This window comes from Strix uralensis, chromosome 5, assembly GCF_047716275.1.
Source record: "Strix uralensis isolate ZFMK-TIS-50842 chromosome 5, bStrUra1, whole genome shotgun sequence".
NCBI classification, from domain to species: domain Eukaryota; kingdom Metazoa; phylum Chordata; class Aves; order Strigiformes; family Strigidae; genus Strix; species Strix uralensis.
The window spans coordinates 67,832,597-67,849,753 of record NC_133976.1 but is presented as its reverse complement, the minus strand read 5'-3'; the positions used below and the strand labels follow the sequence as shown (position 1 = coordinate 67,849,753).

The 17,157-nt window shown below is 35.8% G+C and overlaps 1 protein-coding gene across 3 annotated transcripts in view; it reads left to right on the top strand.

The window, feature by feature from the left end:
- Window positions 1-3,129, top strand: part of AEBP2 (AE binding protein 2) — a 59,927-nt gene extending 56,798 nt beyond the window's left edge. For all 3 annotated transcript variants that reach the window (XM_074871470.1, XM_074871469.1, XM_074871468.1), the window contains one exon: window positions 1,053-3,129. Coding sequence is in view for 1 of the 3 variants with exons in the window: in XM_074871469.1 (XP_074727570.1) it covers window positions 1,053-1,083 (31 nt within the window). In the remaining 2 variants the exon portion in view is untranslated. The remainder of the gene's footprint in view (window positions 1-1,052) is intronic.
- The last annotated feature ends 14,028 nt before the right edge of the window (window positions 3,130-17,157 follow it).

Here is a 17,157-nt window from a genome sequence, read left to right as displayed (position 1 = left end):
CCCCCCCTCTTTATTAGTGTGCTCACATAATTGTCAGTACCCACAGTTCTGTGTGTGTACAGTTTTTAAAGGTAATCTGAAACGCTTAGTTCATTCTTAAGTTTTTGAATGTCCAAAGATACATATTTATGGGCTTATATTAAAAATTCATGAAAATGGGTCAGAAAAAATAATTTTTCTGCCATAACAGAAGTTCAGTATTCCTATGTTTTTTCGTTAACATCCAGTGACCTGGTGTCTAAAGGAGTAACTAGAGCGCTAATCTGAGGTCTTGATATGGCAATAAGCCTTTCAGTTCACCTTTAATATTCAGTGTATTTCACTAATCAAATTAATGAAAACTTGGTTTACAATGTGAAAATAAATCATCATACTATATTTGCTATCTTTGTAAATATAAGTATTTAAAATACTTACTTTAGTATATGAATTACTGATGTTAACAGTAAATCATAAAAATGTTATGAGGAAATTGGATTGTGTGTTTTAAAACTGCTTAACACAGTGACTCTTTTATAATCTAATTTAGGTGTTAATCATCTTTATACTGATTACCTTTGCAGAACTTGATAGATTAGTTTGATTTGAAAAGGAAAAAGTAACCTTTTAAAATAAAAATGTAATGATCTTTGGGATTAAGTCCTTGGAGAAAAATGAACAACCCTTTCTACCTCCCCAAATAAAATTAAAGTCCCCTTGCATAATGTTGTACTAGATTTTAAGCCGTATAGATTAGTGTGTGATTAAAAAGAGTTTTGGGACCAACTGTGGGAGATCAAAGAAATAAAGTTGAAGACCAAAAGTTTGCAAGGGAAAACAGTGGTTAAGGAAATTCAGTGACAGCTATTAATGTCCTGCTAAAATGATGACTCCAGTAGAAAGTTTGAAATACTTATCTGAAATGTACGCTAATGTGGGATTATTTAAAATGGCTTTCAGTTTTAGTCAAATTAAAGTAGATTTTATATAGTTATAATTTCATAGTATACTCTAGCTGACTCAAATTTACATCTCAAGGTCTTTATGTAAAACTGTACTATCTTCTTTTGCAGAACAATGCCCCAGAAGAGGTTGAAGAGGTAAAAACCAAGCAAGTGGGGACACCTGCAGTCTTAGTCACTGACAATGGATTTAGAAATAAAGTTGCACATTAGTCAAATCCCATCCTTTTTTTTTTTTTCTTAGATAAATATTTATGCTTAGTGTAAACATTCTGTGAATGAAGTTGATGCTTCCGTGGAATATATTAATATATTACTGTATATCCACATTTTCATGGAATGGTACAGTGGGAGACTGAGCAAACACTCTTCTGGCAACTTAGTGGAACAACTAAAAGGCTTTGCATGCTTGCTTCTTTAAGCTGCTTTTTTCTTTAGTGAATACAGTAGTTTATATTTGATGAAAAGAAAAAGTAACCATCACCATTTACTCACAATTCCCAGGAGAACTGTTAACAAGCTATTAGGCTTCTTGTCAATGTTAACCAAATATAACACATGCCAGACAATAAAACAGCTACCAAGGGATTATCCTGTTGCCCTTTGAATATGGTGGATAGTAATCATTCGTCATTTGTAATCTCGTGTCCCTTTTGCAGATCCCTAAAATATGTTGAGTTATAATGTTTAAACAAATGTTGATGGAATGCTTGTCTTTTCCACTCAACTATGAATACATATAGTACGGTTTAAAGATGTTAAGAGTGTTGCAGTATGTCTGACCCTTTTCAGGAGTAGTATAGTATGTTAATGAGATCTGCTTTTATGTGATCTGTATCAATGGATGGTTTTTGAAAAACCTCTACTTAAACAGTTAGTGTTATTGGTGTTTTGTTTTACTTTTTTTACCCTTTAGAATCCCCCTTCACTTGTAAAGTATACTTTTTTTATTTGCCCTAATGTTTTCTAGATGTAAAGAAAATGGTATTTTTTAAAAAAAATAATCTAGAAAATCAATCCTTTATGCACCAAAGTTGGCTTTGAAAAGGAAAGTAAAATCATTTTCTTGCTTAATAAGCAAGAAGCCATGGATTTTTTTAACTGACAAATAGAGATGTGTCTAACCTGTTAGTCTTTGTATGGAGACAAAAATGTTGCATATAGATAATAGGACATTGCTTGTAAATATTTCAGCAGATTTGTAATATATTTTTATATTATGAAATGTACTGTAGATGTTTTTCTAGAGGCATGAAAGTTAAAAATGTATATATTACGGTAGAAATAATATTGAAGGATATTGTAATTCACTAGTGCTGCCAGAAGAATTGTTTAAAAAAAGCACCTTCCTTAACAATAAAAAAAAACCTTCTTTTACATACCTAAGGGACTATATACTACTGTTAATATCTGTTGTAAGAACAAAAATACATTGAACATCCTTCCCAGAAATCTTAGAGGGATGAATAGTACCCATAATTAATTCATGGCACTCCTTTCTAATAGTGAACATGAAATTAGTTTTTTCCTTACTGTTGGAAGGAACTAATATGTAAAATTTGTATGGATATATGCAGTCAAACTGCAGAGTTAGTCCTCCTTATTGAGGAGGAATTTACTACAGTGAAACTAATAACCAGCAGTTTTTACACTAAAATTTTATTAAATAGAATAAAACTTAATGTAACCCTTTGGTTGCAGAAGTAAGCATATCCTAATATAATACAAATGCATTCTGCATTGGTACTGACACGAGAGTCTTGTTTAGCTCCAATGGGTTAAAAATGTTACTTATATACACAAAAAAAAAATCTTATCAAACAAAATGAAGTGCAGATTAAAAGCACCACTAATATAAGATGTTCTGGAATGGTTGTTTAATAAGGGTATTATTCATAAAATCTGTAGTGATGTGACTTTATTTTTGAACAAAATGCAGTGTTTTGGTTTTTTTTGCTTGAGCACTTCACCTACTGCTTTTTCTGTACCTATAAAGTAATCCGTAATCTTTGTTTCTTTTTTGAATTTGTTATAAAATTGCCAAATAGAAGTGTTTCAGATATAGTTTGTATTTGTATTTTTTTAATTTTATGGCTTCATGAGTTTCTTGTAAGTCATTTATAATTGACAGATGATTGTAGACCTTGCCTGAGTATTTTTTCTAATAAAACAAAGCAAACAAACCTCATTAGCTTCAAAATTGTAAGATTTCAATGAAGTTTTCAAAGATAAATATAAAAATGACACTATCTCTTTATTTCCTTTGTAAGTAATAACACGCATACCTTTACAAAATGGGGAATTCATGGATTTACGTCATGTATTGTTCATGTAAGCTTTCTTTTCTTGGGTTTGAAATACGTATTATCTGATGTTCTCATGGTACAGTGACTGCCTTGGAAGGAAAAACAGTTTAAATTAAAAACATCTGTGAACAAATGGATACATTGGAATTAATTAAACTTTCTGTAGTAGTCAAAAGGTAAGTGGACTTTTGGCTGGTTTTTACCAGCTTTTATCAAAGTGAATTGCTAAAACTATCTGTGCTCGAAAGTTGGTTGTATTCTACAAATTATATAATTACTTGGTGATGTTTTGTTTCAAATGACAGTCATGTCTCTCTAAAGCTCTGCTTCATTTTTTGTGTGTGTCCCCTGATAAATTTCAGTTTTGTTACAGTATCAGGTACATGGAACTGGCACAACCTGCTGTGAGCCATTAATCACTTTGTCCTGAAAAAAACCTTATTGTTCTGATTGTTATTCTTGACAAGTGTTAATGAAATAATTGGCACCTCCTCTTTTGAGTAGTTCCATGTGGTTTGTTTTGGGACGTAACATACAGGTTTCCTTCTGTCTTTCTCAAGAACGTTGTTTCTTTAGTAGGTTTTCCAAATACTTATAGAACGCATTCCCTCCCAGCTGAGTGTTTATTTTCTTTGTACAGAGACAAACCTGTAGTTGTTTTACCCTTCTCTGTAGTCTGTTTCCAGACTAATTTAATGAGTAACTATATAAATGTCCTAATTCAATACTTTTTTGCTTAGAGATTCTGTATTATCTTTAACACATTACAAAAGAAAATGACTAATTTTACAGTTAATGTTAAGTCACGGCAAAATACACTGGGGTGTATACTCCATGAGGAGAGGCTGAGGGAGCTGAACAAGTTCAACCTGGAAAAGAGAAGGCTTTGGGGGAACCTAACAGCAGCCTTCCAGTACCTAAGCAGTTAGCAAGAAGGTGGAGCCAAGTGCACTTACAACTGCACAGCAGTAGTCATAAATTGAAATGGGAGTATTTTTCACTGTGAGGATAGTCAAGGGTTGGAGCAGATTACTTCCAGAGATCCCAGAAATCTCTGTCCTTGACAGTTTTCAAGGTCCAGACAAAGCCCTGAGCAACCTGGACTGAATTCAGTGTTAGTGTTGCACTGAGCAGGAGATTGGACCAGATGCTCCCTTGGAGGTCCCTCCCAACATGAATTATTCAGTGTTTCTATGATTCGGAACTAAGTAGGCCTTCCCTTCCAGCCCACATGCTCAGGAAGACATCAGCTATGTTCACGTTATCAAGCTGTTCATAGATCATGGCTAGAGTTGGAGCTGTTTGAAAACTGATCGGCTGTGACAGTAACTTGGATCTGGGGCTTTAGTCTACACTTGTTGTGGTCTACTATATGCTTGAACTACACTGGCACTGTCATCTGAAGGTAGATGCTGATGCTTGAGGATGTGGGTCAGAAAAGGGCATGAGATGGCATGTTTATTCCTTCTGGTGTTGAGTGACACCAGACAAGTTTTCAGAAATCCCAAATGTGTTTGTGGGCATCTTGGGTTATCTTACTTCTGGGACACCGTTAAAGAGGAAATGCTGAATCAAGTTGTTTGAAAGACACTTTTTGGGAGTTGCACACAAATATCTGTGCCCAAAATCACCAGTCCTTTTGAAATGCATTGACTTGAATTTTACAGTTTTCTAAAGCTGAGTAACAGGATTTTTGAGTGAGGAGTGCTGGTCTGGGAATGAAGAACATCTCTGCCTTTTGCTTAAGTAGATGGAAAGTCTTGTCTAGGAAGACTTCCTAGCATTTGGGCATAGCATACAGCTGATTGTTTGATACTAGGTCTCGTTCTGTCTACTAAAGCACTTTAACAGATGGAGCAGAAACACATCAGTTCTTTTCTAATACTTACATTGCATGCAAGTTTCTCTGAAGTTACTGTGATTTTTCAGATTTTGGCTAAATTGCATAGTAAGCACCATGGTGTATTTTTCTTGACTTCTATTAATTTTGTCAGTAGTTTCCAATTTAAATTACATATTAAATTTGGAATAGTTTCATTTGGGAACAAAGAGGTTAATTATGTTAAATTCCTATTATTAAAAACAGTGCAGATTTAAAGTGGTTGATTTCTGTTCCTTTCAGCTTTTCAGTGCAGCATATGAATTGGTTATTGTAGAAAACCAGTCATATATAATACTTCAGTCTGAAATTGATGATAGATCCTCACTTAAGGATTTCTTGCCTTGATGTTTTAAACTTGTGTATGAACCTATTGTAAGTATTTCTCTTGTCACATTAACGTATGACAAATACAACAGAAAAAAATCTCATGAGGAAAGTTGGCTTTTTAAAAAGCATCTGAATCTGGTTTCTTTCAGTCATCTTCTGTAAGTTGTTAAGTAGACATTCTGTGAATGGCTCCTATATGCACATGGCTCTGAAAGTAAAATAAATAGTTTGATCTCTAAAACAAAGTATTCTAAACAAAACATTCCAGCAGCAGAAGATGGTCTTAATATCACATGGGTTTCCTTAGTCTAGTAAAGATGCCCTTAGATCTGTTAGTTATCCTGTTGTTTACTTATTCCAAGCAAAGAATACTCTTTGGAAACTATGGTGCTTCAACTCTTAATAAAAATTTCTGAATTGCATATTTTTTGGGGAAAAAAGTACCTGCAGTACTGTTTTGAGCAATATAATGGAAAAAATATTTTAAAATCAAGAATATCCATTTGTTCGTGCCTTTTCAATAAGGCCCCTTTCTCTAAAAGTCTGTGTACATGCAATTATATAAACCAAATTGAGATTAAAAGAATGAATGCTCATATTAATACAGTTTATAGTGCTTATAATGAGAAGAATGGGGTATAAATACTAGAGAGAGGTGAATTAGAGTATGAGAAGAATTATTACAGTGCTGAAGGGCTTCGCTATTGTAATCTCTATTATATTTTTTCTAACCTAGAATGAACTAAAATCCGACCAACAATAAAACCTCATGCTCCTGGAAGGTTAAGATTTTTTTCAACCATCTGTTCTGTTATGTTTTGCTGAATGTAGGTGACAAACTAGAAAAAAAAAAAGTATTGATATGCTGTCAAATCTCAGGTTATCTTTTGGCGGTGGAGGCGGGGGGGGCGGGCGGGGAGGAACCAAAGATTAATGTTTCGTATTTAAAGCAGAACATTGGTTCCAGGAGGCAGGAGCTGTGAATTTACTGTTTCCAAATAAGAAACTGGTGATGAGCATAGACCAGTGTTGCAACCTGTATTTTTGGATTTTGACTGGAAATGGCAATATTGAGAATTTGCTTTACTACTGTATTACAGCAGCTGCCCTTACAGTGAAAAATTATCCTCAGACTATATGTCCACGTGTCTTAATTTCTATACTACAGTATACAGTACTCTGTACAGTAACATACGGAGTATGTATATTTGGGGTTTGATTTAATTTATCAAAATCCTCTGTAATCACTGCTTTGTATTTTTCTTCATTTTAATGAAATGTATAGTGGAATACTGTTGTCTGCCTCCTAATACTTTGTAATCCTTATAATTTAACCAACTTGCTTATGTTTTCTGTCCAGTACTTTCCATGCTAATCCATTTTCACTAAATTATAGCACACAATAGTACAAGTACAGAGGTGGACCGAGGTTCCACATGTACCCATAATTCTTGTGTGCTCTAATTTTTGAAAACATGTCTTGCACCCTCATCTTAAAGGACGTTTATCTGTAATTTCTTAAATTATTTAAAAATATATACCGATTCCAGAATATGGCATCTTACCATTATTTTCAGGAATGATAGCAGAATTGGGAGTTATCTGTTGATACCCACAAGGCTCGTTGTGCTTAACTGTCCTATTGGAGCTAGTAGAGTAACTGGGATTAGTAGTGTATGTTGTCTTTCATGCAGACTTGGAACAAGCGGGGAAGAAGGAGATGCTACTTATGAGTTTGGTAGCTAATAAAGATTGAGAGGTAGTAATACTGTGCTCAGCTCTAGGCTGGAAGGAACTGTGATCTAGATACATCTTCTAAGGTTCTATGCTTAATTTTTTTCTTTTCTGTTTTCCAGTATTTTATGGCAAAAAGAAAAGCAATGTTCTGCTCCAGTGCTGTTTTGCTGTCAGCTGTACATCAAGTTTCTCATTTATTTCCCCTTCTCTCCCATATACATACTTGCACTTTCATCTCTAATTCTTTTCTAGAGAAGAGTTAAAATCAATGTCCTTGATGTCCCAATGTAACTTACAGTAGAATAAAGAAATATAGTTCTAACTGTAAAGAGAATAAAATTGTGTTGATTGCATACTAAAAGTGGGCTGTTGGTTGACAGCCTGTAACGGTTAAGTTCCACTCTTGCAGTTTGTGAAGATTAATACACAGTGATTTATGCTATATTATTTGTTTTTACTAATTCTAAAAATGGCCCTTTTCACTTGTGTAAATCTTCCTTGGTAGTAGAGTAACAAATAATAAATAATATGATAAATCTGTTTACTTCGTCCCAGATGAGAGATAATTGCTGATCAACATACCCTTGGGTTGGCTTGCTTACAGAAGATTTGAGTACTGTCTACTGGATATTGTTCAAAAGTTTTGTCATATTTTAATATCCTTTCGTCTTAGTATTTTGCCTGTGTTTGTAGTCTCAGTGCAGGATATAAGATCCCCCTCATGTACTGTGAAGAACTGCCTCTGATTTGAGAGTCAGTAGCCCTTCTGACTAACAAAGGAAGCAAGAAAATGTAGTCAGTGATGGTTTGGTGGGTTTTTTTGGCTTGTGTTTGTTTTGGGGGGGGGGGGGGGGGGGTGGGGTGTGTTTCTGTTGGGTATTTTTTGTTTGTGATTTTTTTATTAAGTGTATAGTTGCATTGTATATAAGGAGAATGTTTACTGTATTAGGGAGATAGGTGAATCTAAATGAAAACGTTCCTCCTTCTGTGAGAACAGCTGTTGTCAATATCCGGCAAAAAGCATGAAGGATGTTTCACTGTAAGTTCCAAATGGGCTTAAGAAATATTTGAATGCTAGTAATGCACAACAACTTTACAGTCAAAATCTGATTCCGTAATAGTACCAGACGTTTAGTGTCACTGACCAAACTCAGAGATCTCCTTTGAATGTCATTGCTCAGAATTTTTAGTTCTATCCATGTTATGTCTAAGCTCGCATAGTTCAGCGAGATTTGTACAGGCATATGGAGCCTGACCAATGCCTCATTGACTTTAGAAGGACTTCATTACGGATATTTAACTTGTCTACCTCTTCAAATCCTTTGTCTGAAAACCAGATTGTGAAATCAGGGGGAATGGAACATGATGTTTATAATTTAAGCCAAAATGCTCACTGTGAGCCACTTAAACATGTCTAGGCACTGAAATATATGTTTAGATTTACATAATTTCAAGGCCAAAAAATTAGTAAATATGTTGTTTTGGGAGCAAAGCATTGGAATGTGAGATTAAAGACTGTCCTTAAGCAATAAAGCATTTTACACAGTTTTAATTTTAAACACTTTTTAGTGAATATGAGGCAGGGGCTTGGACCCTGCTTGCTTTTTCTTTCTTTGTCATAAATATTCTCTCCTAGAGCATGGAAAATATGTCAATTACACTTAAAACAGTGTTTATTGCACAGCAGATGTGTGCATATAGCAACTGTAGCTGAAAGCCAAAGTACTTAATTAGCAGTTGCCTGCAGCTGGATTCTTTCTTTTTAAACAAGTGGGGAGGTGGGGAAACATAAAAGGATGTCAAGAGACATTCTGCTGACAGTGAGCAAGTTCATGTGTAATTACTTATTAAAAATTTTGCTTTGCATCCATACTCGGAGCCATCATGTGGGATTACGGCATTTTTTGTGCTGTGCAGTCATCTATGAATTTCATGGCCTCACTGACCAGATACAAGTGCTGCCTCACTCAAATAACATTTGATTGGGTTGTATAGCCTTAAGAAAGGAGGATAATAGTTAGGAAGATTTTTTTTCTTTTTTTTTTAATAGTCTTGTGCTCATCTGTTTCACTGTAGCTGCTCCCTGTGCAGTTGATGAGAGTTTGCCATTGATTTGAAGGCTGGGGATTTATGTTACAGTCCAATCTCAGAGTCTGGAAATACCTTCCTCATGGCTAAAACTGCCTGGATTTGCTTGCTCACTCATTATATACATAGTTTTTCAAGTTATAACATAAGCTGCGTAGGGCAAATCTATGGTGGCAGTAATTTTTTTTTGCATGTTTTACTTCTCACTGACTAATTAGTAATAGCTTTTGAAATGAACAGATGAGGCTAAAAGTTGGACGTATGCTGTAAAAATTTCAGAGAACTGGTTTTGGGGTGAAAGGTGGCCTCTCGTCTTAAACTGCATTTATTGTTCAAAAGTGAATTATTGTGGACGAAAAGTGCAAAGCAAAACCTTTACCTTGGCTAATGCCTCATCTGCGTAGTGTACTACAAGCTGTACAAACTGCACGTTGTAGTTTCTGATTTCTTTATGTCCTTGGAGTCTTCTTCCTTTTTTTTTTTTTTTCCCCTTGGCTAATATATTTGTTAATTTTAATCTTAGAAGGTATTTCATAGTTTAGTAACCATTACATGCATTCCAACAGGAGCTGATTTCAGCAATAGAAGATACAAAGATATTTTAAGCTGGTACGTGGTAAATAGATGTCAAGACATGCAGCCACTGTGCAGTTTACAGAAAGTATAAGTGATGTTCCTGTCCCACCCCACTGTTCTCTGAGATGCTAGGATCCCATGCGTCACAGCATACGTTTCCATTGTATGCGTGTCTTGGGTACAAATTTAATTTCATAGCAATCTGTAACCAAAAGGTGGCAGCAGTCTACCACACTATGACTATGCATAAATATAGTATATCAATTGGTGGCGATATTACTTAAGATGTTTAGTTGCTTTTCTAAACTAGTCTCCTTAGGTGCAATTTGTTGCCTTTGTTGATATAGGATGGGTATTGTTTCAACATCTCAACTGTCTTACTGGTTGGTCTGCACCTCTCAGATGTTGCAGAGAATAGAAACTGCTTTCTCTTTTATAAAACTTGACTAATAAAAGTAAAAGTACTTTAAAGTAATATTTTATTTTATTAGCCAAGTACTGAAAACATTGAGTATTATCAAATTCTGTAAAATATGGCTGGGTAATTATGGTACTTGGTCACTTTCTAACTTTTCTTTCCCACTGATGCCCAAGATTGCACTTTTGACAACCTTATTATTTTCCTAAAGAGGCATGATGGGAAATATGTTTATAGAATTCTGTATTTATTGTTTAAGTTGCTTATCAAACTTATTTGTTTAGATAATCAGATCAAGGTTTTTTTCTGTGTTTTCTCCTCCCAAAAGTAAAAAATCTGGCAATCTCAGCATGGATTTTAAAAAAAAAAACAACCCACACCACAAAATACCACAACAAAAAACCCAAACCAACTAACTTTAAGTTCCTGCCAATTGCAAACCCTTTCAGATTAGTATTCACTTTGGATAAAAACGCTGCTAGAATCAGGATCATGGTTTCTTTTGTATTTGTTTTTAGGGAAAAAGAAATTTTTGTCTAAAATGAGTAGTCCCATACAAGGCAGGAATAAAGCAAACTTCCTAAACTCAGAGCTGCAGTTGCCCTCAGAATTGTCCAATAGCAGCATTGAAATGATAGCAGCAAGATGTACCAATCCTCCTTCTGTGCTGGTATTTATAGAATTTCTCTGAAGAAACCCTTTTTTCCAAAAAGTGGTGTTGGTTTGCTTTCTGCTGTATTTCTTCAATGGTGTAAGGTCTCTGATGGCTTTTGATGCTCCACAACTTTTTTATGCATCTACTGTGTTGCTGTAATCACCTACATTACCTTTATTCTCTAGTAAATGAAAGATAATGCAACATAGTTCTGTTCCCAGTAACAAAAGGAATTAGTTTGCATTGATCCAAGAGTGGTGTAAGATAATGCAATAAACACAGAGCTGTTGACATAGTGTCTTTCTTGCTCATGCTTAAAGCCTGAAATTTTAAGCTGGCATCTCAGAAACTATCTTGCATGGCCAGATGTGGAAGAGCACAGCAGTGAATGGGCTGTGCTCCAAACCTAGCCCAGGAATTGTAGAACCTGAGCCTTATCTCATAGCAAACTTTTTGGTTGCAGTCCTCTTTCCTTCATTCAGCAGTTGTCTGGAAGGTGACCAGCTTCTCATCACCCTCTCTGTAGCTTTCTAGGGATTTCGGTAATGTCACGATCAAGTTTCTGGTGTGCTGTACTCATGGCTGTAGTCTTGGGTTCTTTGCAGTCTAAGGTAGAGATCAGTACATTGTGTATACTTGGCTCATAATTTCCAATTTCTAGTCACAACACTGAAGACTGAAAACATGCGAGTAGATTAATGGCAGATAAGTCTGACACAAAGGCGATCCCTTGACGTAGACTTAAATCCCACTATTGCTATGGCAAGGACTTGCAAGGAGAAGGTGGTAAGATGGCAGTTTCTTACACAGCCTCTTCTCTCTGTTTATGCAAATCTAGTTCTTTATTTGATGGTGAGTAAACATCAGTTTGTGGTTTTTTGGCAAGTACATCGGCTATGTAAGAATTTGTTGAGCCAGATTCAGTGTTACTGTTCAACTCAGTAGCCACACAAAATGTGTGCAAAATGCTGCCAAAGCAGAAATATAGAATTTTTGTACTTTTTCTGCCATGATGTGGAAGGTAGCGGATGATTAACGGGGTGAAACTAGAAATAATAATGGGATAGTCGTAAATGAGTCACAGTTGAAAATTTGATTTAGATTACTTTCTTTTCAGTGATTTAAAGCTGTTTTGTTTTTTTTTTTTCCTTGGCCCCATCTGTTTGTGCAAGTAAGTTGTTTTCTAATGATCCAGGTGGTTTTCAGTTCTTACTTGTGTTAACAGGGTGCTCATCAGAAGTTACAGAAGAAATCAGATTGTATTTTGGTTGGAATCTGTGATGCAAGTTGTTTTTTCTATTTCTAAAAACTGTCTAGTCAGCATCCTTGCCAAAGCGTAAGGTAGTTCCCCTCTCTGCCCCAACAGTAGTGGCATCACCAAATAATCTTTAGGTTTTAAAACACTATTTTTATAACTTGGGTAGCTATTTATTATTTATCCCTGAAGCACTTCCTGAATGTAAGTACACAAGCAAATGCTGAGTAACTAAGTCATTACTTGCATGTGTATTACAAAGCCTAATGTCATTTCATGTAAGTGGTGATTTGAGTCATAATTAAGTGTGTTTCCATGGTCCTTAACTATGTGTTTTGTATGATGTAATGTAGACTTTATAGTGAGATCTATTTTGTTGTAGTTTGCACAGCTAAAAGGAGCACAGTATTCCTTTTTTTTAAACAAACAAATCAACTGGTTGATGTGTGATGTACACATGACAGTAATCTGGCAGGCGGTGGCAAGTATGTGACTAGATACTTGCTGCCTATTTAAGAAAGGTTCAAGCTTTCATGGAGCTTAGGAAACTGCCTTGAAGCTACAAGTCAATTATTGGTGTATCTTTTTTGTGCATTGTCACCATTTGTTTTCAATTATGGATGACTTTTTCCAAAGCTGATTTCATTCCAAGCAGTGCCTAAGCATGAGGTCAGTGAAGAGAAATGATTGCTTAGGCAGGTTTTATCTTTCCAGTGGTTAATTTATCACTTCTGTAAATAAAAGACAATCTGGGCTCTGCGTTTTTATATTTCATTGTTAAAATCCTGCCATGCCAAAGAGTAGAGATGGGCAAGATATTCTGCAGTCCTATATAGAACAGAATTGCCAAGTGATAATCCCATTTTTATTCCAGATGGATGAGGTGATCCATTTCATATCCACCATAATTACAGTTTATGAAGCAGCCAACACAATACACAAGCTGCCATCTGCACTTCATCAGTTTCTTTTATAATAAGAGACAAAGTTTTAGCTGTCAGTTGTACTGATGATGTGTGTTTTGAGTGATTGTATATTTTAAAAGTAAAAATCCAAAAGTCAGTATGTCTTTCTGTACTTGCATGCACTTTCTTTTTCTTTCCCCCTTTGAAGATCAGTTGGCTTCAGTTTGGGGGCTTTTTTGCTATTTTACCACAAAAGAAGCTGTGCTCTTTTCTCACAGAAAAGGGGCACCCACAGGAAAGGAACAAATAGTTTGCAGGTAAAAAGCATAAAAGGTGGCCTGACATTGACAGTTTACTTCCATGCTGACCTTCATTACATTTCCAGTGCTAAAGCATCATCCCTATCTGGAGGCTTTTCAGGACAAATCTTGGGGGGCGGTGGAGGGGAGACAGAGGAGAACAGAGTGAAAACACTTAATACGCACCCTCCATTGCTGTCTGGCACTTTGTTCTTCAGAGGATGTCGTAACTTACAACATCACTACTCCAAATTCTTCCATGTGTTTCGCTGTGCTGCAGTCCTCTGCATTTCTTCAGACTCCCTTTCTGTTTGGCTCAGCTGTGCTGTGACTTTCCCAGACACCAGTGACAGCAAAGGATTTGGAGGCAAAAGACCTGGGTTCTGTTTCTGCTTGGTTTAGTAAATTTAATGTCAATAGTTGCATATCCTTTCCTGTTTTGGCAATTATAGGGGCAGTTCACCGAAGTGTGGAAAGTTGATATTCTGCCCAAATGATGACTCAGCAAAAGCATGAAGATTTGGTCCTGAGATCAACATCGCAAAGTAAAAATGAGGGGAAGGGAAGAGTGAATGAATATGCTTCTTGCAACCTTCTTTATATCCATAACTGCTTGAAACATTAATTCTGCTGATTAATAGTGAATATGAAAATGTGTTTTCAAGCATCCAAAGTTATTTTGCTGTTGTTCCATTTCAGCACAAGATTTTTACTATAAAAATTAGAAAGGGTCCCTGCTGCTTTTTAAGTGTTACCAAAAAGGAGCCATGCTTACAAGTGTTGAAATACAACTGAAGTGTGATATAGTGGATTTTTGTGCAAGAAACTTCTTCATTGGTGCACAGTTGACTTCAGAAATCTCTCAAAATTAAATTGAGACCCAACTCTTTGGTATTGTTCAGATGGTCTACATCTGATAATTTATATCTTTCTTGATTAGCCTATGCAGTTTTCCCCCTAATTTTCTAGAATGTTTTGATGAAGGAAAACCCATTTAGTCTAAGCTTCCCACAAAGTTTTTGTTTAGTTTCAAACCAGTTTTATCAAGGTGTGACTAGAGGAACTTCTGTGTTATTCAAAGAAAGTGGTATAAAATGTACGTTTTGTGTAACAAAAGATCAACTATCTTAACTGTTCCAGTTAACCTAATCCTACCTGAAGAAAATTAAAGTGTAATCACCTGAGTACTTTGTGAGAAATCACTGGAATGGTAGTTTCTAAAGATGGAGCTCTTCTAGTGCATCTGGATCTGGAAGAGTGAATTTGCTCAAAAACTTGCACGGGCCTGAGATGTGAATTCCTTCTAGTCACCTTTCTGCAGTGACACTAGGTGTTTTCTTCAGCTGGGTGTATGTTGGAAAGGACATCAAGCCTGACTGAAAAGTGACTGGGATAGATATGCCTTTGCGCTTACATTTGTAGGCAAGTTTTAACTTGTATTGGTGTGTTGTACTGGTAAAACTTTTGTGCAGACAGGCTCTTGCTTTCTCAGTATAATGATAGCTTATAGTTCAAATGTATTAAACAATACAATATTTGATGTCTGTTAGTCCAGATGCTGTAAATTTTTCAAAAACAAAGGACACTTTTAGAGTTAAGGGGAGAAACAGAAAAGGGCTAGAGCCTGAAGAAGTCTCTCTGTCATCACTGAGGGGGAAAAGGTGCCTATAAACCACATTAAAATGGCAACCTATTTTCCTAGTAATGCCTCAATCTGCCTCTCATTTGCCCTACTAGTCAGGGGACTCTTAGTTACCTTTGTATGAACTTTTGGGTTCTGGCATGATCGGTCATTTTCCTACATTCCTGGCCTGTTTAATACTGTTAGATAAATGACCCCAAATGACTCCAGTCTTCTGGACCTGTTCACTATTATTAGCAAGGTTCCATGAGAAATACAGGGGCTGATGCATTAAGCAAGTCTTTCAGTAAACACAAGTTACCGGAAAGTCCTGTTTTAGCAGCATAGAGTACAGTGTGTCTAGGACTGATGCTTGAGTTAGCTGTACTAGTATTTCTAAATTAACAAAGTATTCACTGTGTTAATACTGTTTTATCAGGCAGCTGCCTTTGAGATGATTACGTGAAAGGAAAAAATTTGTCAGTTTTCTTCAGTGCAGGCTTTGTTTTTCAGCCCCGAGATAGACTAAGACTAGTTAATCTATCACTGAAGAGTGTGTGTGTGTGTGAATGAAAGACAGCAGGCTTTAAAGGTACATTTAGTAATGGTCAGCAGACTACTGCTGGTTATAGCAGTAAAATATGAGGCATTGGTAATTGCATCTGCCTGTAGTATAAGACCAAACCCCAAGGCCAAATAAGGTTTGGAACCAGGTTGCAAAAGAGCTAATACAGAAACTACATTTAAGCATACTGCTTGTTCTGTGATAAATGTATGTGTCTCCCTCTGAATGATACTTGTCTTGATTGCACTGAAAGTATATATGCAAGCAGAACACACAACTTTTCCTTGTGTCTAGGTTCTTAAAAGGTGATACAATGCTTAGTGCCCAGGCTGCAGATCAGAAGGGCCCAGGTTTCATTTTCTGTCTTAATTAGTTTGAGTACCGACATCAGCCTAGCTGCTTGGCTGTGCTGGCTACTGCATTCTTATTCTTGTTCTGATGGCTTGGTATGAAGGACCACTTCTAACACCTCAGCTGTTACCAGAGGTTTGGTAACTTCATTGGTGTTGGACCCTAAATTCTGTTGGGTAAATGTTTATTTTTCTCTTTCAAGATTCACTGGTTTCCAAATGCAGTCTTCATTGTAACCAGGAATTTGGTGCTTAGCTGAACCTAATCAGTAATGTGTTCTTCTGCTTACCTTGTCTGCATGCCAGATGGTGTAGTTGTATTCACAGCATATCTACCTGATCAGAGTGTTGGTACAGAGTACGTACAGTTAGACATATCATCAAATGACTTAACTTACCTTGCCGTTACTTCCTTATATCCTCTCCTTCAAATTTGGTTTCTTGTCTAGTGTACATGTTTAAGACTCTGGATTCAGCAAAAATTATTGTCCCCTTTCAACTGGTCCTCTTCCTTGTTTAGTCTGAAGAAAAAAAAATTCTGCAGTAAGTGGGTTTTGAACATGTAGTCACAATAATCATGCCTACATACAGTTGGTACAGCTAATTCATATTTTGTGCACCTGACCTTATGACAAAAATCAAGCTCTGTAACTGGTCATTTTATTGTAGACAAAATATAGAGACCTATACGCAGGATATTGCATGAAATGGATAAAATATGAGACTGTAGCTAGATGTCACTTCAATGTCTTTGAAGTCAAGAGCTAAACTGAGGAGAGTGTTTTCAGGTAGATGGGTTTCATGATCCCCCAATGAAATAACGTTATGCATTATTTAAATTGAGTATCAGATGTGCTCTAGTATACTACTAGGATTTCTAAAACAGCCATAAATCCTTAAAACTGCTAACAAATAAAGCTGCCTAGGGTCTCTTAAGCTTTATTTTGCAATATAAGATAGTTGATAGAATAGAGAACAAGATATTCTATTTATTTTGTATTTATTTACATGTAACACTGAACATACATATACAGAATGTATATACTGCACTTAGTGTCTCTTCAGCATTTTGGTTGATTACTATGTATGTCATGATATGGATAAATTTTTAAGAAAATCAATGAGAAATAAAAAAATTATAGTTAAAACTGCACACTGCAGCAGTGTCAGCTGTGCTACAAAGGAAAAGCAAATCATGAATGTTTGACTTTTCTTTCATATTCCTCATTTAT